Source organism: Vulpes vulpes, chromosome 7, assembly GCF_048418805.1.
Source record: "Vulpes vulpes isolate BD-2025 chromosome 7, VulVul3, whole genome shotgun sequence".
Lineage (NCBI taxonomy): Eukaryota > Metazoa > Chordata > Mammalia > Carnivora > Canidae > Vulpes > Vulpes vulpes.
In genome coordinates this window covers 77,008,955-77,035,641 of record NC_132786.1, presented here as the reverse complement: position 1 = coordinate 77,035,641, position 26,687 = coordinate 77,008,955, and the positions used below count along the sequence as shown (strand labels likewise).

Here is a 26,687-nt window from a genome sequence, read left to right as displayed (position 1 = left end):
AAATTAGTGAAAGGGAATAAAGGGGAAAGGAGAGAAAATGAGTGAAAATATCAGTGAGGGGGACAGAACAAGAGAGACTCCTAACTCTGGGAAATGAACAAGGGGTCGTGGAAAGGGAGGCGGGTGGGGGGTTTTTGGGTGACAGGCACTGAGGGGGGCACTTGACGAGATGAGCACGTGGGTGTTATGCTTATGTTGGCAAATTGAACTCCAATAAAAAATATACAAAAAAAAAACTTTGTCAGAAAGGTAGAAATTGCTAATCTGTAGTATTTACATTATTTTTAGAACAAGTTCTCTTCTTGGCATTTCAATTAGTCATAAATATGAAATGGTGAAAACTCTAAGTTAACGCATCCCCATTCCTAGTATTTTAAAGCCACAAACCACAGGAATTTGCTTCCATCTCAAACTCCATTCATAGAGAGAGGCAAGTCTCATTCTTCATCACTGACTTGACTTAGAACCTTTTACATAATGCCAATATAACAATGATTTGATTATTATAGCTTTATCAAAGTCTTAAAATCAGGTATGGTGCACCTGGTTTTGAGATTCTTTTTTCAAGATTGTTTCGGCTATTCTAGGTCCTCCGAATGTCTACCTAAACTTTATGTGTTTTAACTTTTCCTTCTGGGATTTTGATTGGGATTGTGTTAGATCTATTGACCAACTTGGTGAGAGTGGGTATTGTAACAATATTGAGTTTTCCAAGCCATGAACATATCTCAATATTCATGTATTTCTAGGTATTTTCTTCATATGCTATCGTAAATGGTATTATTTAAAATTTTTATTTTCTAATTGCTAACATATACAAGTATGTAGTACATTGACCCTGTATCCTGAAACCTTGCTAAATTCAATTATTAGTTCCAGTAGCTTTTTTTTTTTTACAGATTCTGTAATATTTTTTAGATTCTATAATATTTTTGCATACAACCATGTCTTCTGTGAATAATGGAAGTTTTATTTTTTTCCTCCCCATCTTTATGCCTTTTATTATTCCTGCCTTATTTACCTAGCTTAGATCTCTAACACAACCTGGAATAGAAGTGGTAAGAATAGACATTCTATCTTTGTTCCTGATACTGGTGGGGGACAGTAGGCTTTTTTCACAGATGTCCCTTTACAAATTGAGGAAGCTGCTGTTTATGCTTAGTTTGCCGGCAACTTTTTATCATGAAGAAGTGTTCGCTTTTGCCAACTTTTCTTTTTTTGCACCTAGTAATATGATTTTTTTTTTCTATTTTGTTAATGAGGCAATGTACACTGATGACCCCACTTGGTCATGATGATTCTTTTTTTTTTTTTTTTTTAAGATTTTATTTATTTGACAGAGAGCACAAGCAGGGTAGTGGCAGAGGGAAAAGAAAAAGCAGGTTCCCTGCTGAGCAAGGAGCCTGACATAGAGCTTAATCCCAGGACCCCAGGATCATGACCTGAGCTGAAGGCAGACACAAGTGACTGAGCCACCCAGGTGCCCCATGATGATTCTTCTTTATGAATTACAATTATCAAATGGGTAAGGAACTATATGGAAAAAAATGGACCTTTAAAAAAAAAAGATTTATTTATTCACAAGAGACACAGAGAGAGGCAGAGACATAGGCAGAGGGAGGAGAAGCAGACTCCATGCAGGGAGCCTGATGTGGGACTCAATCTCGGGACTCTGGTATCATGCCCTGAGCTGAAGGTAGACGCTCAACCATTGAGCCACACCCAGGCGTCCCAAAAATGGACCTCTAAAGAGGAAAAAAAAAAAAATCAAATGATCATCTCATCTCTTTCTGCACTCCATATAAAACAATTAGAGATTAAAAAATTAGAAATGAAACCTAAATATAAAAAAATTAGAACTACAAGAAACATTTAACTATCATTGCAACCTTGGCATAGGCAAAGACTTCTTAGAATACAAAAAACATTTTCTGGAAAAGAAAAACAAATTATAAATTAGACCTTATCAAAACAAAATAATTCAACCCATCAATAGACATCACTTAGGAAATAATTAGGCAAGCCACAGACTGGGAGAAAATATTTGAAGTAGATAAACGACCTTGTGTCCAAAATATATGAAGTCATTAATAACAGATAACTCACTAAATATATGAATAAGGTTTGAAAAGCTACATAAAAAACAAAGATACTTAAATGGATAATAAACACATGAAAGGTTGTTCAACATCATTACCTGTCAGGAAAATGCAAATAAAAGCCACTCTGAGACACTAATTCACACCTACTAAAATGGCTAAAATCAAAAAGACTGACCATACCAAATGTTGGAGAAGACATGGAACTAGACATCCCATATGTTGTTGGTCGACATGCAAAACAGCATTAGCCACTTAGAGAACTATCTGTTTGTTATAAAATATGTCTTCCTACAATAATGTAATTCTTCTCCTAGGTATTTATCCCAAAGGAAAAAAAAAAAAAAAAAACTTGTGCGAGACATAAAAAAAACTTGTGCCAGAACATTAACAGAAGCCTTATTTTTAATTGTGCCAAACTGGAAACAACTTAAATATCCATAAATAAGAGAATGCATAAACTGTAATACATTCTTCAATGGAACACTACTGAGCAATAAAAACAAATACCTATGCAATAACACAGAGAAATCTCAAAAACATGCTGAGTGAAAAAAGTCAAAACAGGCAAAAACTAAGCCATAGTGATAGAAATCAAAAAGGGATTGCTAAGGACTGGGGTGGGGGAGGGTGGGGGGGGATGGGTAAAGGAGAGGTTAAGAATTAGAAAGTAATTGGCTGGATAGAGACATAGGGAACTTTATAAGGTGTTAGAGATATTCCTAATCTTGGTTTTTCTGGGTGTTCATTACACAAGTGTATCACATGTCAAAATTCATCAATCTTTGTATTTAGGTATATAAAAATTAAGTATACAAAGATTTGTATCTTTGTATTTTATTGTATGTAAATCATACTTCATTTTAAAAGTGAAAAAAATTACCCGTGATGAGTTATTTTTTTTAAGATTTTATTTATTTATTCATAAGAGACACAGAGAGAGAAAGGCAGAGATACAGGCAGAGGGAAAAGCAGGCTCCCTGCAAGGAGCCAGATGTGGGACTCAATTCCGGATCCTGGGATCACACCCTGAGCCGAAGACAGAAAGCTCAACCACTGATCAACCCAGGTGTCCCTTGTGATGAGTTTTTAAAACAAACTACCCAACTAATTACTTTTATGTTTGACAAAATCTTGTTTGTAAGGTGGCTAGGTAAAGTAAGGGGAAAATTATTGGTGACAATAAATATTAATGCAACCTTCTTACTTGCTTTATTTGAAAAACCCATAATATCCTACTCCTACAAGGGAGATACATAAAACTTTGATTGTAAAGCACCTGGGCAGCCTGGGTAGCTCAGTGGTTTAGCACTGCCTTCGGCCCAGGGCATGATCCTGGAGACCCAGGATGGAGTCCCATGTCTGGCTCCTTGCATGGAGCCTGCTTCTCCCTCTGCCTGTGTCTCTACCTCTCTGTCTGTTTCTCATGAATAAATAAATAAAATCTGTAAAGCACCTTGTTATATTTACCTTCTCGTTCATTCACTTTCATCCTATTTTTATTTTTCCCCAAGATTTTATTTAATTTCAAATTAGTTAGTATATAGTGCAACATTAGTTTAAGGAGTAGAATCTGTTGATTCATCACTTTACCCAGTGCTCATCACCAGCACCCTCCTTAATGCCCAGCACCCATTTACCCAATCCTCCTTCCCTCCACCTTTGGTTTGTTCTCTATAGTTAAGAGTCTCTTATGGCTTGCCTCCCTCTCTGTTTTCACCTTATTTTATTTTCCTTCCCTTCCCCTATGTTCATCTGTTTTGTTTCTTAAATTCCACATGAGTGAAATCATACGGTATTTGTCTTTCTCTTACTGACTTACTTAGCATAATACACTCTAGCTCCATCCACATCATTGTAAAGGGCAAGGATGCCATTCTTTTTTGATGGCTGTGGAATATTCCATTGTCTATGTATAACATATCTTCTTTATCCATTCATCAGCCAATGGACATTTGGACTCTTTAAAATTGAAAAATCTCAGGCAGCTCGGGTGGCTCGGCAGTTTAGCGCCACCTTCAGCCTGGGGCGTGATCGTGGAGCTCCCTGCGTGGAGCCTGCTACTCCCTCTGCCTATGTCTCTGCCTCTCTCTCTCTCTGTGTCTCTCATGAATAAATAAATAAAATTAAAAATAAATAAAATAAAATAATAAAATAAAATAAAATTGAAAAATCTCTAATTCTTAGAAAAAGCATATCCAGGACTCAGGAAAACCACATTTAAAAAATCAGAATATTTTTGTGGACTTAAATTTAAAAAGTTATGCTAATACTTGCTTAATATTATTTAGCATCAATAGTCCCATAGGTACAGTTACATAGGAATTGGGCACTTTCAAGAACTATAAAGAATACAGTAGATTATCATAATAAAAGGCACAAATTATTGGACAGCACAATTTGGACATATAAAACCAAATTTTAAACGTGCTTATATCCCTTTAAGCAATTCTATTTCTTCAAAATTACCATAGTAAAATAACAGAACAAGTCTGTGAAGATAGATGGAATATATGTATACACACACAAACGATAGGGAGAATGTTAGAAGAAATAAGAAGAAAAAAGAAAATTCACTATCTCTAGGAAACTGGTCAATCTTCCATAATGTGTCCGTCCACTGAAAACAGTATACTCACTGACATGAAGACAATGTCAATAAAAAATTAGTATCTATGTTTGTCTGGGGGTGTTTGCCGAGAGTAAGTACGCCTGTTCATTTATCATTCAGTAATTCAAGAAAAATAAAACCCAGAAAGATATACACAAAAACATTCATGAGTTATCCTGGGTGATGGGGTTCATAGATGATTTCCATTTTTATCATTATTACCTTGTAAATTGCCTAAGTCTGTGCTGTCCAGTAGAAATATAATGTGACATAGGCAATTTCAAATTTTCTAGTAGCCAGTATGTAAGTAAAAAGTAGATGAAATTAATTTTAATAAATTTTATTTGACTGGATAGGTTTCTTAATCATTTCAGCTTATAACCAATATTACAATCTTTTAAAAAATTTATTTAAGTAATCTCTACACCCAACATGGGGCTCAAACTCATCACAACCCAAAGATCAAGAATCACATGCTCTTCTGAAGATCAAGAATCACATGCTTCCTGACTGAGCCAGCTAAGCACTCCAGTATTAAAATCCCAATGAAATATTTTGCATTTTTGCACTAAGTCTTAGAAATCCAGTGTGTATCTCACACTTACTGCATATCTCAATTTGAACTAATAATACTTCAAGTGCTCAACATATGTAGCTAATAGCTACCAGTTACATTATCAGGCAGTGAAGGTCTTAATCTTCGTAATAAACACTGTATTTTTAATGAAAAGGAAAAATCATCTTTTAAGCAGTCACTTGACTGCTCTCAGAAACCTTTTTCCAAAGTCTCTCACCTGAATATTACATAATCTTTTGAGTTACTCAAACTGTTTCTAGCATTCTCTAGGAAAATTCTGTTTTTAAAATTGAACAGGTTGGTCTGAGCTTGTGGAAGAAAGAACTACAATACAAAAATTAAATAAAAATGTATATAGGTGGGTGTATGCATAAAGCCAATTCCCTGATTTCCACATGTTCTAATAGTGAATTCCTGGTGGTCAAATTTAATAAATAGTAACTGATTAGCTATATACTATGAACATTATTTTGAGGTCTTTTAATGTGAGATTTAGATCATTCAAAGTATGTTTAATCAAAGAATTAAAATAACTTCTGCTTTGCAAACCTGAGTTCTCAAAACAAGAAAAAGATCATAATCATTAGATGCATCAAACATAGGTTGGAAAAATTAAGGATTCATTCAGTATATCTTTAAATAAACCTGAGAATTTCTATTGGAGCAATTTTCTCCTCCTATTAAAAGAACTGTATCAAAGATCTCCTCAGAAGCCATACAAACAAGAGAGTGGTTTAAATTCTCTAAAATGCTTAAAGAAAAACCCATCAATCTACAATTCCATATCCAGCAAAACTGTTCTCAAAAGTGGATTAGGTACTTTTTAAGATAAACAGAAATTGAGAGACTTTATTCCCACTAGACAAGAAGCCTACTTGGAAGAAATGTTAAAAAATCCTTTAGAGTGAAGCAAGTGGTACGTAAGAAACTTGAATATACTTGAAAGAAAAAAGTGTTAGAGAAGAAATAAAGGTTAAATAAAATCTTTTATTTTTTTCTTATTTTTAATTGCTCTAATGGGTAACATCAACAATGTATTCAGTGATTATGGCTTATAGATCAGTGAAATGAATGACAGCAATGTTATAAGGGATGACATGGAGAACTGGGAGTACTCTGTTATAAGGTACCTTTACTACTCATGAGGCATTATAGTGTTATTTGATAATGGGCTTTGACTGACTGTAAATGTATATTACACAATACAGGAAAACCACTAAAAATGTTTTTTAGGAAATGCAATTGGTATGTTGAGAGGAAAAAAAATGGAATCATATACTCAATTAAAACCAAACGAAGCATGGGGCACCTGGGTGGCTCAATTGGTTAAGCCTTTGACCCTTGGTTTCAAATCAGGTCATGATCAGGCATTGTAAGATTGAGCTTCACGTTGGGGTTGAGCTGAGCCCAGAGTCTGCTTCAGATTCCCTCTCCCTCTCCCTGATCACACGTGCACATTCTCACTCTCTTGCTAAAACAAATACATAAATAAAATCTTAAAAGGGGGGGGGGGAGAGAAAAAAGAAACAAAGAACAGGGCAACAAATAGAAAACAATATAGTAGATATTAATCCAATTATATCAATAATCACTTTAAATGTAAATGGTCTAAATATACCAATAAAAAGATAGTGACTGTCAGAGTGAATTAAAAAATACAGCCAAGTATATGTTGTTTACAAAAAAACCCCACACATTTTAATTATAAAGACACGGATAATTAAAAGAAAAGCAATAGAGAAAAATATACTATGTTAACAGTAAATGGAAAAAAAATAGCTGCAGTAGCTATATTACTCTTGGACAAAGCATGCTTCAGAGCAAGAAAAATTATCAGGAAAAAGAGGGACATTATGATAAGGAGGCCATTTCTCCAGGAATATATAGCAATACTTAATATGTTTGCATTTAACAACAATGCATCAAAATACATGAGGCGAAAGCTGATAGAACTGCAACAAGAAATAGATGAATCTACTATTTAAGCTGGAGAGTACAAAACTCTTGAACCAATAATTGACAGATTTAGCATGCAGAAAATCAGTGAGGACTCCACGCTATTCATCAATCAGCTGGATCTAGTTCACATTTATATAATACTCCATTTAACAACAGCAAAATTCACATTCTTTTCACATTTACATGGAATAATCACCAACGGAGACCCCATTCTGGGCCATAAAGCACTACTTAAATTTAATAGAAGAGGGGGCACCTGCACGGCTCAGTCAGTTAAGCATCTGCCTTTGGCTCAGGTCGTGATTTCCCAAGTGCTGGGACGGAGCCTTGCATTGCTTTTCCCTCTCCTTCTGCTCTCTTTCTCCCCCCCCCCCCTTCCCCTCAACCCCCTGCCACTCAATGCTGTTTCTCAAATAAGTAAATAAAATCTTAAAAAAAACTTTTTTTTTAAATAAAAGAACAGAAAACATGCAAAGTATGCTTTCAGACAACAATGTAGAAATCAAAAGAAATTTTCAAAGTATTTAAGGTCTTGAAAATGTTTTAAACATCTGGAACTAAATGAAAATATAACTTATCAAAATTTGTGAAATGCAGCAAAAGCAGTGCTTAGAGGCAAATTTATAGCATTGAGTGAACATATAAGAAAAAAAAGGGAAACAGTCAAATCAAACCATTAAGATGAACTTTATATAGAGCCCAATTGTATTGGAAAATTGGGTAAAGGGTCATTTTAACTTTCGACACTGTATAGTGCAATTGTGTGTGTGTGTGTGTGTTTCAAACAATGAGTATAAGTGGGTATTAGTTTTACACTCTAAAACATCTTTAAATGGCTCATAAATATGATAAAATATTATAAAACTAAAGAATGAGATAACATCTAAAAGTAAATAAAAGAGATCTGCTTTTCAATGGGAAGCCACAATATGTCAAATTCTTCCTAAATTAATCTAAAAAACTCAATGCTATTCCAAATCAAAGCAAATATTTTTTGGTGAGGGACAGAGGTAGGAGGTAAGCTCTTGAAAAAATACAAAGCATAGTCATATAAAAATAGCCAGAAGATACTGAAAAGGAGAGTAATGAGGAACTTAATGGTAATCAAACAGTACCATCATTATAAAGCTACATTCATTAAAAATTCTGAATATAAGCAAAGAAATAAACAAATGAAATAAATTTAAGAGACTGCAGAAATACATGTAAGTACGTACGTCCAGAAATTTAGTAAATAATAAAGGCTGCATTTCAAATAGATCAGAGAAAAAAATTATTCAACAAATGGTATTGGGACAACTAGCCATTTGTAAAAATATAAAGCTAGAATTCTACTATACTTATTTTCCAAAGTCATTTCCAGAAAGATCAAAGAAAAGATGTTCAAAATATAACCAAAAAGCACTAAGAAAATTGAGAAAATATTTTTGCAACTCTAAGCTAGTACAGTATTAAATAAAAACTTGATATAATAAAAAGATTATTATAACTATACAAAACATCAAAACCCATGCAATGACCAGAAACACCAAGTATACTTCTGTCAAAAGATAAATGACTAACTGCCAAAAAACCCTGTAATATACAGTAACTATCCCTAAAAAGTTCTTCAAATTACTAAGAAAAAAACCAACCCAATAGAAAAAAATGGTCTAAAGACAAGAACAATTCACAGAAGAAATATCATAAACAGACATAAAAGGATATTTAACTTCACTAAAAACTATAAATCAAATAAAAATTTTTTGACCAGTAGAAGTGTCAAAATGGAAATGATTTTTAAATCCTAGTGTTGATGACAATATATGGAGTTTAAAAACAAATGCTTTGGAAGACAATCCAGCAGTACATGTTAATATTTTTAATGTTCACACCCTCTGACTTCACTTCTAAGAATTCACTCTATAGAATTACTTAGAAAGAATACCTAAAAATATATACTTCATTACAGCACTGTTTCTAACAGGCAAAAACTTGGGAGAGTAAAAAAATACCTATTGTTCAGGACTGAATTATGTCTCCTTAAAAGATATACTGAAGTTCTAACACCTGTATCTATCTATGAATGGACCTTACTTTGAAAGAGTGTCTTTGTACACAGAAGGCGAGGTGAAAGGTTAAGGCGAGGTCATTAGGGTTGACATTAATCCAATGACTAGTTTCCTTGTAAGAGAAGACACAGACAAGTAGAGAACACCATGTGATTACATAGGTAGAGCTTAGATCATGAATCTATAAATCAAAGAACATCAAGGATTGCCAGCAATGCCAGAAACTAGGAGAGAGGCATGGCACAAATTCTCAGTGCCTCTAGAAGGAATCAACCCTGCTGACATCTTGATTTCACGGACTGCTAGCTCTCCAAAGAGAGCAAGAATAAATCTGCCTTTCAATAGTTAAAATAAGTTACAAGAAACTAACAAAATAGAGGATGTAGTAATAAAAAGTATGCAACACATATAAATGGAAATATAAGATACATTAATACAAATGAAAAAATTAAGTTTCTGAATAGCATGTATTAATACCATTTTTCAGGTAAATTAAAAAGAACATCTTTCTCCTCCAACTACTCACCGAAATCCACCCTTCTCAAGTGCTGGCCGAGTCAATTATGGGTTAGACTACTTCCCTCTATAATCCTGACCTGTACTGATACCTTCATAGATCAAATTCACATCCAAGGCCTCAATAATCAACATTCTGCAAAGGATTCCAAAAGCTCTACTCCTACAATTCCCGCTATCTAGCCATTACTACCAGGAGTTTCTGCTGCAATCTGGAATTCACACAGCTAACTAAATATTGCCAATTTTTTCTTCACAACATTTCTATAGCCTTGGAATGGCAACTAGATTTCATCCATGTGAACTTGGACTGACTGGCAGTGCCTGCCTGTAGGGATATGCTGAGTACTCGAGACCAGATCTGGACATAGTAGGAAAAAAATGCTATGAGCAATAGGTAGTATCTGCCATGTGCACAAAGACCAAGGATACCTCATAACCCTTTTTTTGCTCAAGATGCTGCTATAATTCAGGTTCCTTAGCCAGGCCAGGTCAGCTGAAATAAGGAATATGAAAATGTTTACTAAATTTTAAGCCATTACTGAATTATTTCCATTATGGTTACAATTTCCAGTTTTCCCCATCTCTAGGTCCTTCCTATCTTTATACTTTTTGAATCAAAAATCTTTTTTTAAAAAAAAAGAGAGAAGGGGAGGGACAGAGAGTGAGAGAATTTTTAAGATTTTATTTATTTATCCATGAGAGAGACAGAAAGGCAGAAACACAGAGGGAGAAGCAGGCTCCTCACAGGGATCCAATGGATCATGCCCTGAGCCACAGGCAGACGCTGAACCACTGAGCCACCCAGGCGTCCCAAATCAAAAATCTTTTTGACTCCTTACTACTTAAGGACTGAAACTCAACGTCCTCTAAAATCTGGCCTCAATTTACCCTTCAAACTTATCATTCATTATATTCTTAAGCAAATCCCATTCTCATTTCTAGCCAAGCCAGTCTATTTAATATTTCCTACCAGCCTATTTAATATTTCCTAATGCTTCATGCAAATGTTCTACCCTAAACTGACTTACACCTTTCCCTCTATTTGAACTGAGCTGCTTCCTTGTTCCTGACTAAATAAGGGCATGTAAAGTCCTTATGTTCAAGTCCCACAATGATGTATCAAATCCCACTGTGATCTTTCCTCTTTATTATTTAAATCTTTAGTATATACTAGTTTATGAAACATATGTCTTTTTGCATGATTTTTGTCTTCCCCAGCTACTTAATAAGTAACTAAGGTGTAAAGACTAAATAAATCTTCCTTACTATTTTCACATAATCCAAGATACTGAGATGGTGTTATTCTCAGTAAGTCCTTAATACTTGATCATGATGACATTGCATTAATAAAAACAGAGAAAATCATCTGGGTTTCTAACTAGCTCTGTGCATTACATAAAAATCAATCAGCCCCTTTACTACAATGAAAATTTCTTAGGCATTTAAGTATCCCCTAATATTTTATGGCAACAAAAGTATTTGCCATAGTGGAGGGAGAATTTCACTTAAAATTTTTTATCTTGGAACCAAAGACATGATAAACAACTTCACCTCTATTTTAATAATTAAAAATACTAGATAGTTTTTGCTTCTCAACTTGAAAAACATTTCATTGTCCAAAGGTTATGTATGTTTGGCTTATAATTTTGGTCTCATAATTTTTAACAGCATTTTATATTCCTAGATATCTTTCATATTTCCGTTTTCTTTGTAGTTGTCTGGTGCTTAATGAGTACTCTTTTTACACACATTTCTACAGTAATCCTTAGGTCGAGTTAAAAATAAAAATACGTTTAAGAAATCACTATGGCAGAGAAACCAAGTGGCCAAGGAAACTGAAAAAACAAGTAAAAAAACAGAAAGGTATAGTAACTGAACTATGAAGTTACTACAAATCTTTCATTTGATTCTATTTTCTAAAGGAGACTTTTCTAGATTTGCCTCTTCAATATTACTCTAAAGCTAATTATTTGGTCTCTTTAAAAAAGGGTCACAATTCCTCTACACATTAACTCCAAAATGAAACTAATATCTAATTAATTTCACTCTCCTATACTGACATTATAGTCAATAATCCTCCATAATCTCTAAGAAGATATGATAAATAAAAACAATATATTTCTGTTACGCTATATTTGCAGATAGAGTTAAATACACCAAGCATCTTCTAATTACTAAATAAAACATAACCACTCAAAAATATTAGATTGTTCAGTCATAAACCAATAAGAGTTACCTTTACAGTTAACCATATGTGTTACTGTGGACAGACAAGAACGTATGAATTTGTTTTGCTTCCAAAATATTTACAGTGAAAAGTGACTTCTATACTAATATACTGTACTAATGCTGGGTTCTATAAACTTCTAGACAGATTAATTTACAATTAATTATCTCTATCTGCTCTATTATACCTCAACTTTGAATCAGTCTTTAAAATGACCAAGTCAGTTTACTATAACTGCTCAATCTAAGACAAAAACTTCTAAAAAATCTTTTTTACCTTCTTTCACATGTTTCTCCAAAAACAGCCAGAACACTTTAGAAGTGGCAGGTACTCCAAGTGCTGTACATACATTATAGCATTATTCTCTGAAATCCTTGAGTAAGCCCATTTTATAAATCTAGATATTAAGGCTCACACTGGTTAAGAAATTTCCTTATAAACTAGGAATAACGAGAAATAGGATTTAAAACCCAAATCTGAAAAAAAATAAAAAACCCAAATCTGCTAGATTCTTCTCAATCTCCTCCTATATTTATAATTTACCCCTTATGACCCACACTTTTATATTCACCTTTTTCCTCTGTAGTAGACAAGGTTGCCTTCCCAGCTTTGTATATTCCAAATCTCACAAATATTAATCTTCTCTTTCCATACTCATATCTCACTTCCCTACTCAAATACATTCTCAGCCCTAACTTGCCACCAGTGCTGCTTTAATTCAGGCCTTTATCAAAACAATGATCCATCTAGGCATCTCTCCCTGTAAACCAACTTAAGATTTTAAAACAGAAACTAAGTACCTATTGGACAACTACTGTTACAACCTATATTAGTTCAGCATCTGACTTAAATCATTTTGTTCTAATAAAGGAAGACTTAAGCCCAGATACAACCTGCATCAGAAACTGAAGATTTGGGGATCCCTGGGTGGCTCAGCCGTTTAGTGCCTGCCTTTGGCCCAGGGCGTGATCCCGGAGTCCCGTCATCGGTGGAGTCCCGATCGAGTCCCACATCGGGTTCCCTGCATGGAGCCTGCTTCTCTCTCTGTGTGTGTCTCTGCCTCTCTCTCTCTTTCTCTCTCATGAATAAATAAATATTAAAAAAAAAATTTGAAGATTTTAATAACCTGACCAAGCAATGAGAAATGCTAAATGAGCTCCTAAGAAATAAAACAGTTAACAATTAATAAGTATTCAGTGATCTGTATGCTAAATATTATAAAAAAATATATAGAAAACTACACAGGCATAAGGTCTAATCTCCCAGAATTATATATACGGTGAGAAAACAAAAAGAAACAAAAGAATATAAGCAAGTTAAAACAAGTGCTGAGCAATCAAAAGAAATGAAGATTAAAGGTGGTTAATAAAAATGACTTCTTAAGCACCACTAAATCTTGAAACAAAACAGGTGAGCATGGAAAAAAAAAAAAAAGTAGCAATCAAGGATACTAACCTCAACCATTTGGACCAAAGATGGATGTAGAGAGCTAGTATGAGATTTTTTCTTTTTTTTCTCAAGCCTTAATTTCTTTTTCAGGACTATATATATTTAACTCCACTTGACAAGTTGGCCTATACTCTATAGAAAATTAAGTTAAATCACAGTACATGAAAAAACAACAGAACTACAAAATAAGACCTGATAAATCTTGTTTTTAACTCTTCTTAATTGTCCTAATACTACCAACTAATGAATTACATCAGAACTATTTAAGTGCAAAATATATATTTATTACATAACTTTAATTGAAACCTCAATTTTCACTAAATCTATTTTTTTAAAGATTTATTTACTTATTTATGATAGACAGAGAGAGAGAGAGGTAGAGACACAGGAGGAGGGAGAAGCAGGCTCCATGCCGGGAGCCCGACGTGGGACTCGATCATGGGACTCCAGGATCGTGCCCTGGGCCAAAGGCAGGCGCTAAACCACTGAGCCACCCAGGGATCCCCACTAAATCTATTTTTTATAACTGTGGCAAAATAGATTTAAGATTCATCTCTTCCATGAAACCAATCACCAACCTAGAGTAATATACAAGCATATTTCCATCTAGTAAAGTATGTATGCTTCTGCCTACTTTTTCTGCTGGTGGTTTTACCTTTCTTTGACCTAATTCTCTTCCCTCACCCACTCACTAAACCTAAGGGGAATGAAATCCTGCTAAAGGCTAATTGTCCTGGAATTCCTATCAACAGTGCCTTAATTTAGGCCTTCGTATCTTATGTGCACTACTGTGAAATTACTTGATCTCCTTTGTCTCCACCCTTACAACCCTCAATCCACCTTCTATAGTCCCTTCATCTTTCTCCAAAACTTTCTAAAAGTTGTATCTGATCTTGCGCACTAACTAGTGCAATACTTCCTCAACTGTATCTCTTATACCTATGAAATATACACTGATATCTTAATGGGTTAGAGAAAGTCTGTACTAAAAAAACAAACAAAAAAAACCCCTTTGTTTTAGTTTAACCTTAGCTCACAAAATATACACCTAAAATTGAAGGGAAACATATAAATATTTCAAATGTGTTTCAAGACTACCCTATCAGAAAACAGTAAACTTCAGTTAACTTCATATATGCTAAAGTCTCCTGTTAATAAGCTTGCTAAAAATAGAAATGCCCAAGTTCCAACTCAAACCCACTGAATATTATCTAAGAATTCAGGCTAGCAATATTTGTAATCTCCACAATGTTTCTAATGCATATCTAAGTTTGAGAACCCAAGCAGATACCTTCGTTGCTCCATAACTACTTGTAGGCCCCCGACTTTCCAAGCTATTTCATTCCTCTCATCATAACCTTAAATATTCAGGTATCACCCATCCTAAAACACTTCTCATCCTCTCAATCTCCTAAACTTTTGTGAAAAACAGCAACATCCATATATTTAACATAAAGTCCTTCTAATCCACAAAATTAGTCGATAATATCCCTATTTTAGAAATACGAAAACCAATTCTACTACAGGAAGTAAAACAAAAGAAAAACTTGTCCTAAGTGACCAAATGAGTTGGAACTCTGGCAGGCTGACTACAAAGCCAAGATGTTTTACATTGTGACATGCAGCCTCTTACACATTACTCTGAAGCACTTACTCATCAGTTTACATATTTGTTTCCCTTTTTAGACCTAGTAAGTTCCTTGAGGGTAGGCATCAACCCTGATTTTGACCTCAACATTTAGTTACTCAATATTGTTGAGTCAAAGAAGGAATGCAGCTCCTCCATAACTCGGACTGTAACTATTTGTTTCATTTCTTGAACTCTCAGGGCTCTGAATATACTTCTGTCCTAAGAAATTCCGTCTGACTTGTAAATGTTATTGCTGATGTTTTTAATGAGATAATGTATTTCACTATAATTTTAAACTACAAAAAGCGGCATAGTCAGCAAAGAAAAAAAGGATTTTTCAAAACAAAATAGTCTTTACTCTCAAGTAACTGGAGACTTCAAATATTAATCTTCACAATAATTTCATACCACAAGAGTGTGGTTTTATTTTTTTTTTTTTTAAGAGTGTGGTTTTAAATGCCAAATTCAAAAGGTAAAGGTGATTAATAATAGAGGACATAAAGATACTGAGCACTGAATACTGATGGCTTATTCAGCAATCCACTTAACCTAACCAGAAAGCAAGGCTATCTTTCTCAATCACAGTATTCTCTCATATCTTTCATTTTTCTGAAACCAGTAAACATTACAGGTAAGCACAGAGCAATTAGTCAGTGTACTAGTGTTTGAATATAATGTCCTTCCTGCCTAAGCTTAATGTGTCTGGTATGTAAAACGTAAAACAACTATTTCCTTTCTGATACAGATCATATAGCAAATGAAACTAAAACAACAAAATTTTAATTTTTTTTTTCATTTGCAGATATTGTAACAGTTTAAAGAGCTGGAGATTTTCCTAAATCGAAAATATACAAAAATTAGTGCTGCTTTAAGAATCTCGCACACTAATTATATCAAGTTTTGGTGGAAAAAAAAAGAACTGATTATTCCTTTTGCACCACTTTTTGAAATAAATCAGTAACAAGTAAGAAAAAACCCTTCTAAAACAACATGATGTAGTGGAAACTACAGCATACTAGGCATCCAAAGTCCTGGCTTTCTAGTTCTGGTTACACTACTAAACTGCTGTGTGACTTGGGGTTCACTGGCTCAGTTTTCTCATTTGTTCAAAAGCAAGGGAGGGAGGGGACACGGACACACACGACAGTTGATTGTCTTTAAAACTGTTGCCCAAAATTTTGATTTTAAGCCAGTCCTCTTATTTCATTCTTCTAATCAGTAAAATACGAGACACATCTGAACTGAAGGTAATGATTCAATCTCCAAGAGGATACAAAAAGGCTGACTCCTATAAAGTTAACAATTAACCCATAGAGTAACTTTCCAGAAATTGTCTATCCTAACTTCTTAAACAGATAGATGTAGCCTAGTTTGACATATTTAACACTACTAAGAGAAGCTGTAAAATGGTACTGCTCTGTTGACATTTCAGTAGGGGTTTCCTGGTTTCCAGTGGCACACACTATGCAGGTGCTAAGACGCAATAAGGGGAGACAGGGACCCAAACAGCATTTCTGCAAACTCGACTACAGTTCAACGGAGCCACCGCAGTAAGATGCAGCCAGACGAGGCCTACACCACAGAGCAGAACCTCCCCACCCCCAGAAGTGCCAGCAGCCAATGTAATGAATGCTTCCGTCAACAACACACATTCCCCTTCCCACAGCAGAACTGCTTGCTCCCAACCGGCCATCTGGGGTTGGAACAGGCCGCACAGCACCAACCTAAGAATCACTATCAGGCCCCAAAAGGCCACGAACTACTAGAGACTGTGGTTCCCCTGCGCATGGTCGTGGGGAGAGCAGCACCTCCTCCCACCAATGAAGGGTTAAAAAAAAAAAAAAATCAGTGGGGAGGAGAGCAGAAACCAGGCCTGTTGAGGCTGCTGGAGGAAGAAAAAAAAAAAACAAACAAAAAAAAAAAACAAAAAACGCCGTTTCTCTGCAATGGGGAGCAGCAACATTCCCTGCCCTCATTCTGAACCGATGCAATCGACTTCATTTTCTCCTGGGATCCTAAACGGGGATCAAAAACCCCCAATCTGGCCCGCTTCATTCATATCCGGGCTTCATTCCCCGATCTACCCACTTCTGAAACCTCTGCCATTGTGGAAGAAGGTAGCCTCCTCCCCACCCCCAGATCAAGCGGCAGGAGGTGAAACAAGGGCCAGTACAGACGCCCGGTTTTTAAGATCCAGCAGCTCGTGCAGGAATAAAATCTCCTCTTGGCCTGAGAGCAAAGTTTGAGCCAGCAGCAAGGGCGCAGACCTGGGCCCGGCCAGGAGGGCTTCCAGGGCGGGCCCGCGGAGGTGACACTTCCCTGCTCGCGGTCAGCTTCGGGAGGCGGGGTGCGGCGGCGCGCGGCGGCGCCGGCCCGCACCGCCCGCACCCGCCGCGCCGGGCTGGCTGGAGGCCTGGCCGGCGGCCGGACCCTCCCCGCGCCGCTCCCGCCTTCGTCCCCGCTCCCGCTTCCCGGCCCTCGTGCCCGGGCCCGTGAGGTATCGTCGGGGATGGCGACGCGGGTCTCGGCCACTGACCACACATTTCTTGCCGAGGAAGGTGAAGAGAGACTCATTCTCCTGCGGGGTGAGCAGCAAGGACCCCACGTTGGTGACCCTCCGCGGCGGCGGCGGCTGCTGCTGGCCCGAGCTCATGGTTTCGCCGGCGGGGCTGAGCGTCCGGGGCCGTCTGCGGCGAGCAGGCGAGCGCTCTCTCCCCTCTCGGTGACAGGGGTGGGAGGAGGGGAATCAGAGGCGCAGCATCTCGCAGCTCCTCGGGCGCGGGGAGGAGGAGGAGGAGGAGGCCGCGGGGAGGAGGAGCCAACGACGGGCCGCGCAAAGAAAGGGAAGCTCCCGGCTCCCGCCCGGCGAGTCCCAGGCCGGATGGTCGTTGTCCTCGTACTCGGGCGGCTGCGCTAAACTCCCAACTCCTCCTCCAGCCCTCCTCCGGCGGCGGCGGCGGCGGCGGCGGCGGCGGCGGCAGCGGCGGTGGCGGCCGCACAATCCAACATGGCTGCGGGGGCGGACGAGACCACAGGACGCAGGACGCGGGGGAGCGCGCCGGAAACGCGCGGCTGCGGGCCGGGCCCGGGAGAAGCGCCCCCCCCTCCCGCCGCGGCCGGCCTACCGCGCCGGCCCAGGCCCCGCCCGCTTCCGGCCGGGGCGCGGGCTGCGAGGCGCGGGCGCGGGCGCGGGCGCGGGCGCGGGCGCGGGCGCGGGCGCGGGCGCGGGCGCGGGCGCGGGCGCGGGCGCGGGCGGGGATCGCGCGTGCGGGCCCCTGCTCCTGTGCTCCTTTCCGCGGGGCTTGGGCCGGGCGGCCGCCGTCCGCCCAAAACAAGTGGCCCGCGCGAGTTCTGCGGACGCACACCTTTGCGAAGCGTTTGTGCGGCCCCAGGGCCCCCCTCCCCCGGAATGGCTCTTATGTGGGGGGCGCAGAAGCCGGACGTTCTTACTGCAGGTCAAAAAGATCTGGGGACGGAAGACGGGGAAGCGGTGACGCGCTCCCCTGTGCTCCTGGGTCGGAGCCGCAGGTGCCTGGGGTTTCTCAAACTTTGTGCAGACTTCAGCAGTGGGTGTAGAGGAACACACAGGCCTCTCGCCCGGTGTTGTGAAAGAGCTTGCTGATGGATGTTAACAAAAACCAAACGCACTTAAAATTTTCTGCCGCTCGCCTGGAGTGTTGCGTGGGATGAGTGTATTGAGAACATTTGAATTCAGGCTCTTTTCTCTGGAGAGCCCTGAACACGTTTTTCCCCATCTTGAAAATTGGAAAATATTCCCCCCCCCCACCTTCTCATCTTTCTATTCCTATTTAATAAAGGTGTAGTATAGAGATAACTAAACCTACTTCTAAGTAGTAAAATTTACCTGGAAAGCATATGGGACGTACCTGATAGACGGTGGTTACTCAAACATCACTTGCTCTATAGTCCTTATCTTCCCTTTGCCTATGGTTTGCTTCCCTTCCCTTAGCTAAGGATCAAAAGTGGAGTTGAAATGTGTATTTTTTATCTTTGTGCTATCTAAGCATGAAATTTCAAAAAAAACTGTAGCATTTAGAACTCTGTATTTCTTCAAATGTATAGTGGTAAATTGGGGGCATAATCTCTTAGCAGAATTTCTACTTAGGCTATATAGGATGCCGCATGGACTATATATGTCCTATTATGTCAAAATTACAAAACTTTTAAAAACCATAAATCTAGAGACAATCATTTGTTCCTAATACTATCTTTATAATATTAAATACTATTTCATCATATTATGTTTTTCTTTCTTTTTCTTTTTTTCTTTCTTTCTGTTCTTAGGATTTTATTTGTTTGTTCATGACAGACACAGAGAGAGAGAGGCAGAGACACAGGCAGAGGGAGGAGCAGGCTCCATGCAGGGAGCCCAACGTGGGACTCGTGGGACTCGATCGATCGCGGGTCTCCAGGATCACACCCCGGCTGAAGGCCGCGCTAAAGCACTGAGCCACCAGGGCTGCCCCATATTATATTTTCTAATACTAATTTTGTTCGTTAGTAAAAACTGAAAGGCAGTGATTTTTATGCTAGTATGCCAGCTTTTAAAAGCTTATAAACAACCCAACTCTTTTGAAGATGGGAGACACATGGGAGAGGGCTACAGGAAAAAGCAGGAAACATGGGAGGCTAGTTGAAGGGACAGCAGCTGTGAGCTAACTATTGGGTTCCAATCATTTCACAACCTCTTGTTAGCTTAGACTATGTATTGTTTCAATTGCTTTTTTTTTTCTTTCAGGAGATATTAAATGGCTTATCTATTTCTAGGTGCAGTTTTCTATTTGCCCCTGTCTTTTTTGTTTAAAAATTATAACCACCATAGACTTTTTTCTCAAGCCCAAATCATTTCTTTAACTTGGACTCAAAATTTGAAATATATTTTGTCCACAAAATTGCAACCTAAGTTCTTATTTTTTACCCCTTTGTTGTTATTTTTGCTTTTCTTTGGCCTTTTTCCAACACCCTGTTCTTAAATGTGGAAAATGTTACTGTGAACATTACGTTGGAAATATGACTTCCTTATTCTTATGAGCATGTGAGCAAGCAACATTTGGGGTTTTCCCTTCTTACCGTGCATACAAGGATTTTATTTTCCCATGTTCACCCCCATACCAAGCAGTAGCAGTTTGATATGTTTCAAAGTTTTAACAAGTCTCTTGTTTCATTCTTGATAGCATATCCTCTGTTTGGCAGAACACAAGACATCTTTCTCTCTGTTTTCTTTGGCAAGTTATTTTCTTATCTCAAATTCTTTTTATCCAGTTTGAGAGATTGGATTTGGTCCAGGAAATAAGAAGGATTCTATTTCCCTTCCATTAAGTATCTTGAAATTTATAAGCTAGGTTAAGAAGACTGTAAGGATTTTATCTTCTTATATGTATAAAATGCATATGCTATATTAAAATGTCTATGAAGATAAGTAAGAATAAGGCAGTTCTTAAATTTAATTTCTTCCATTTGACTTTCCGGCCGAAAATCTATTCTACTTTTATTTTCTTCTTTTTTGCTATGACCCTTTAAGGAAAAGTCCTCATTTTAACAGAAAACATTAGGGTAGCTTATTTATGGAAATGAGGGCATAATTTCAGAAGTATTCCCTGCCATTATCATTATACTTTGCAAATTTCTCTTTTGTTAATCCACTTTTCTTCACAAATATCACTGTTTACATACTGTTACAAGTCCTTCGAAAGAAACACTCTGTTCTCCTTACTAATGTTAATAATTTAAAATGTAGTGACACCCATCATTGCAGAGGAATGTGGAGGTAGCCACACACAGGAATCAATTGCATTGAGCAGCCATTGTAGCTATAATTACCAGTACTGACTAGCTGCTTTACTTGGCAGAATGGAGTTTAGAGACAGAACCCCAGCGAACCTGGATACTGCAGGGGTGATGAATGTGATTTCTACCATGCAACCTCCAAGTTCCTTGGGTATAAAATGCTCACGTTGTCTATGTTTAAGTAAATGTTGTTTATAACAATGTTTAAGAGAATTTGTCCTAGTACTTTCTCTCATTAAATGTTGCATGTTTTGTTTTTCACCAACTAAAATCTTAAAAAGCAAGCTAGCAAACTATTTTCCCTTCCCTCTTCCTTTTATTTTTATTTTTAGAGAGGGAGCAGGTAGGAGGGACACAGGGAGATGGAGAGAGAATCTTAAGCAGATTCCATACCCAGCACACAGCCCCACACATGGCTCAAATGTCAACCCTGAGATCATGACTCCAGCCAAAATGAAGAGGCAGACAGCATCTTCCCCTCTTTCTCTTAAATTCATTTTGTGTCTAAGCCTCTCTGGAGCTTACCTTTCTAAGAAATAAATTTTATTTATAATTCTGATTTCTTACTGATGTTAGTAGAAAATATTCATGTTAGCAAATTACAGTGATAGTCACTACCACTGTATGGCATAATCTCCAGATAGCTGATACGTACCTTTATTGAAGAAATTATTTAAACATCTAAGTATGTTATAGTTCCCAGGGTGCTGCTTACTGGCTTTTTTCACCACTGCTCTTTAAAGTTAATGATTATTCAGTGGTTCTCAGTTTAATTATTTCAGACAAGAAGGGGAAAACATTGGTTCCTTTATTTAAATGTACTCGATGTCGATCTACCTTGATTGAATTAGTAGACACCTTGGATACTTGTGATGCCGTGTATCCCCATTACCTCATTAAAATTATCCAGGTAAAGGATACAGTCTTCTCTATCATGGAGTGTGTTGTTGGTATACTGATTTTCTATTTCAATAATTTTTGTGTTTTTATCACTCTTCTACTTCAGGCTTCATAATTACTAGTTCTCTTCCCATTTCAGAGTGGAAGTCTAGGCTTGTTTATTTTTTTAATGAGATAATTATTTCATGTCTTCCAGATTCTTTAACGACTCTAAAATCCCTCTCTGTACTATTTTCTAGGTAACCAAATGTATCAGGAATCGATTAGATGCATTTCTGTTGTTTTTATTAATCAGAGACCTCTCTCCCGGAGGCTTCCCCCATCCTATGGGAATCTAGACTGTTTCTCTCTCTCCCTCTCTCTCTCTCTCTCTCTCTCTCTCTCTCTCTTTTAAAGATTTTCTTTATTTATTAGAGCACGAACAAGGAGAGGAGGGGCAGAGGGGCAGAGAGAGAGGCAGACTCCCGCTGAGCAGGGAGCCCAATGTGGGGCTGGATTCCAGGACCCTGAGATCATGACCCGAGCCAAAGACAGACGCTCACCTAACTGAGCCACCCGGGTGCCCTGTTGCTCTCTTGACTGCATACATGGTTGTTATCTAGGATTTCCCGTCAACCCTTTTATGCGTTGGGCCCTCTGTTTCTGGATCCTACATCATCTACATTGGTTTAATTCCCTTATTTTGGTAGTGTACATCCATTAGTGGTTTCCCTAGGAAAAAAAGTAATAGAAAGTAAAATTCTTGGACACCTTGCATGTCAGATAATGTCTTATTCTAATCTCACTCTTGACTGATAGTTTAACAGGTTATAGGTTTCAGAATGAAAATCAGTTTTCTTCAAAATTAGAAGGTATTATTCCATTGGTTTCTAATGTTCAACATTGCCAGACAAATATGGTGTTATTCTGATTCTGATCCTTGGTGCGTGATTTTTTATTATCTCCAGAAGCTTTAGAATCTTCTCTTTGCTCATGGAATTTTGAAATTTGATGTTGTATATTCGTGGCTTTTTAAAATATATACATTCCTTGTACTAGGTGTTTCAAAGGCTTTTTCTATCTAAAAACTCATGTTCTTTGGTACTAAAAATTTTTCTTATGTTACTTTCTCATCATTTTCTACACTCAGTTTTTCTCTTCTCTTTCGGAATACCTGTTGGTCAAACATTAAACTTCCTAGTGCATTCCTTACACAACTAGAAACTACACATAAATTTCACTCTAGAATTGAACTCCAGTGAACTCTCACCTGTCATCATCTCTGGACACAGACACCATAAATCCACTTTTAACATTGGGAACAAGAAACTAGAATCTTTTCTAAGTTTCTAAAAACCATATATTTCTTTTCTTTCCTTCTTTTTTTAAAGCTGTATATTTCTGCTGCCACCTTTGCCAGAGTGGATTCCTTGTGCCACCCCTTCTTTGTGCTTTCAAATCACATGGATTTGTCTGTTTAGAGAAAAGTCTCATACCTGTGCCCCAGCTGCAAGAGCCTGAGATGTCAGGTTGAACTTTAGGGATCTGCAGATTCATAAGGTCAAAAAGTCCCTAAATAAGAATATTTGTAGGCACTTATGAGCAAGTTGGTTCGGTTGGAGAGAAAGTGGCAATAGACAGAACTTTAGGATGCTGGATGATTAGAGAGAAGGTCTTTTTATTTTTTTTATTTATTTATTTTTAAGATTTTATTTATTCATGAGAGACACAGAGAGAGAGTCAGAGACACAGGCAGAGGGAGAAGCAGGCTCCATGCAGGGAGCCCGATATGGGACTCAATCCGGGGACTCCAGGAGAGAAGGTCTTTTTAAAGACAAAACAATAATATCAAATATAAGCTGATTTGCTTTCTAATTTTATGAAGGTGATAGCATTTGTATACTACATTACTTGCATATCACATACATGAAGAATCATAAAATCATCTCTAGGAAATAAGCAGTCCTCTTCATTCCTTTTTTTTCTTTAATAAGAATTAGCAATGCCCCTGGCCTCCCTCCCCCCCACCCATGCAAGTTAACTAGGTTTGTCCTTAGAAAGTTAGTCATGGCTAATTGGATTGGTACACTAAGATTATTCACTTTGATGTCATTTATCTATGAATAGCTGCTTAGCCAGTCCATTAAAGAAAACTGTCGTGTGTCATCTTAATATATCATAATATGCTGTCAAAGCCAGTGATATACAAGTTTTCTATTTGGTAAATATAATTACTTTGTACTACTTTGTCTCCTCCGTTATTAGCCTGAGGGCTCTCTGAAAGCTGGAATTGTGTCTTTTTATCTTGTTATTTTCTTATTCTTAATATTGAACCTGTATAGTATTAAATGTGTATTCTTAGATCAAATGATCACCTCTGACTCAAAAAACAAGATATGAATATTTCTCATAAGGTACAAAGATATACATGCTCTGAAATCAAGACAAAAAAAAAACTTACTGACTTGTCCAAACTCTTCCAGACAGTACTAATCATATAGTATTCAAAGAGTATCTAGAAAGAAAATACAATACACAGAAATCTGCATACAACCTAGTGGGAGCAGGGAGAGGGATTGTAACTTACAATAGACAGGGGTGGCCCTCACTGTAGGTGGCCCAGCAAAGTAATTCAAGTCCAGAGTATGAAGTGATTTTTTTTTTCCTGAGCAGTATCCAGGGGCCTAGTTTGGGAGAAATGTGGGATCTGTTTTTAGGGATTTCTAGGAATAATAGATTTTAGCATGAATCAATTGCCAGAAATCAAGATCTGACTTGGTCTGGGAAAGCAACACTGAAAGCAAGTCTAGTACCCAGGTGTATTAAAAACTGAAGTAAGGGGACACCTCAGTAGTTCAGTGGTTGAGGGTCTGCCTTCAGCTCAGGGTGCGATCCTGGGGTTCCTGGGATCAAGTCCCATATCAGGCTCCCCACAGGGAGCCTGCTTCTCCCTCTGCCTATGTCTCTGCCTCTCTCTGTGTCTCTCATGAATAAATAAATAAAATCTTAAAAAAAAAAAAAAAAGTACAAGGACCAGGACAAAAAGTCAGACTGGCCATCCTTAGGAACTAGGAGACATAGACTAGTAGTTCTCAAAATGTGGTTCCTCCAACCAGTGGCAACATAATCACCTGGGAACTTGTTTTAAATACAAATTCTTGGGCCCCATTCTTGAGTTAGAAATTGAATCAGAAACAATGGGGACAGAACCCATAAGTCTATATTTTAAAAAGCCCTTCTGGAGATTATCAAGAGGACATCAAGGGAGTTAATTACTACCACCAACAACTACCTTCCTCCCCCTCCTCAGCATATAAGGTATACAGCATTCTATACACTGTATCTGAATCCCATTCCTTTTTGGGGAGGGAACTATAAAAACCACTGGGGTTTATTCTTGTCAGTTTAAGGCCTAGATAATATAGTATTTGTAGGCACAATGTCTTCATTGTTCACATCTGGCAAAATAGCTGCTAGGGCAAATGGATTAGCTATTCCAATCTGAGTACTAATATTAACTGGCCAGTTAATCTTAGTGAAGTCACTTAACTTCTGTATGCTTCCATTTCTGATTTCTGAAATGAAAGGAATGAATTGATAGTTGGTAAGGTCCTTTGCAGCTTAAAATTATATAATCAGTCCCATATTTTTTGGAATGAAAAGATACCCAGCATTTTTTTAAAATGGAAAAAAAGGCAATGCATTAGAGAATATAAGCAATACTATTTTTTTATTACTGCAAATGCCCTTTGGTGGCATAAAAATGAATATATAAGTCTTACAGTAAGCCCACCTCTATTGCAAGAGGGGCTGGTAAGAATTTCAATCCCCTAAGGATAACAATCCTATTTCTAATTATCACAGCAAAAAGGAATGGGTAATTGGTGACTATGGTTTCATGGAAATGTCACTCTAATATGTATCATTTATATTCAAAACTAGATTGTATAAAACTTGATAATTGCTAAATCAGTCATGCTTCTCAATTTCCCACGACTGGGAGTTAATATTATTAGTTGGGTTTTTTTTTAGTAGATGAGAAAAACATTGAACAGTCAAGAATTTAGCCAGAGTTAATGGTTATATTATAATAAATGCCTTATTCCATGTTTGGAAATCTTTCAGCTCAAATCATTGTGTTAGAGGACCTTAGCAATTATATAGTTCAAATTCCTCTTTGCCTAAAAATGGAAAAAGCAAAAAAGTGTAAGAATATGTAGATATATTTGGTTTGCTACATAGCAATAGCTGTTGATTAAATGTATCTAAAAATTCCATTGAAATGCAGCATAATATAATGAAAATAATGTAGAAATTATAGTCTGACCTCTATTGATGACCAGCTCTGCAATAGTCAAATTTATTTCACTGTACCTCATTTTTCTCATCTGTAAAATGGAAATAATACCTATCCATGGGATTGTGGTAGGGAGTAAAATTGAAATTATGAGTATAACAGCACCTGCTACCAACGTGGCCTTTAACTGTTGCTCAGAAAATGGTAGCTATTACTACTAGACAGAACTAAAGTGTAAGCACCTCCCACAAAAAAGGATTTTCAAGAATGTTAAACTACTCAGCTATATTTATATGTACTTTATACATATAAACATGTATAACCTGAAAACCCTATAGCATGTAGATCAAATTTTAAAACATTTACCTGCTATTTTCTCAATTCTCAAATTTCTCATCTAAGAAAAATATTTTTGCCAATCTCATCAAGAACTACAAATTTGCCATTTGTTTTAAGATTGAATCCTTAAATCTTAATATTAGATTACTAATTATATCTTATTATTTAAATCATTACTATCTTTCTCCAGAATCTATTTGTCCTTCTGTAGAGGTTTAAAAATTCCTATAATTACTGCTTGT

At 37.4% G+C, this 26,687-nt stretch overlaps 2 protein-coding genes across 2 annotated transcripts in view; one reads left to right on the top strand and one right to left on the bottom strand.

Annotated features, from left to right (window-relative positions):
• The window catches only part of WASL (WASP like actin nucleation promoting factor), a 71,109-nt gene extending 52,859 nt beyond the window's left edge, over positions 1-18,250 (bottom strand). The window contains exon 1 of the mRNA XM_026018636.2: positions 17,659-18,250. Coding sequence (XP_025874421.1) covers positions 17,659-17,775 — 117 coding nt within the window. The 5' untranslated portion in view covers positions 17,776-18,250. The remainder of the gene's footprint in view (positions 1-17,658) is intronic.
• A 3,527-nt stretch (positions 18,251-21,777) lies between these two features.
• The window catches only part of LOC140599694 (hyaluronidase-1-like), a 63,653-nt gene continuing 58,743 nt past the window's right edge, over positions 21,778-26,687 (top strand). The window contains exon 1 of the mRNA XM_072764134.1: positions 21,778-21,840. The gene's annotated coding sequence lies outside the window, so the exon portion shown is untranslated. The remainder of the gene's footprint in view (positions 21,841-26,687) is intronic.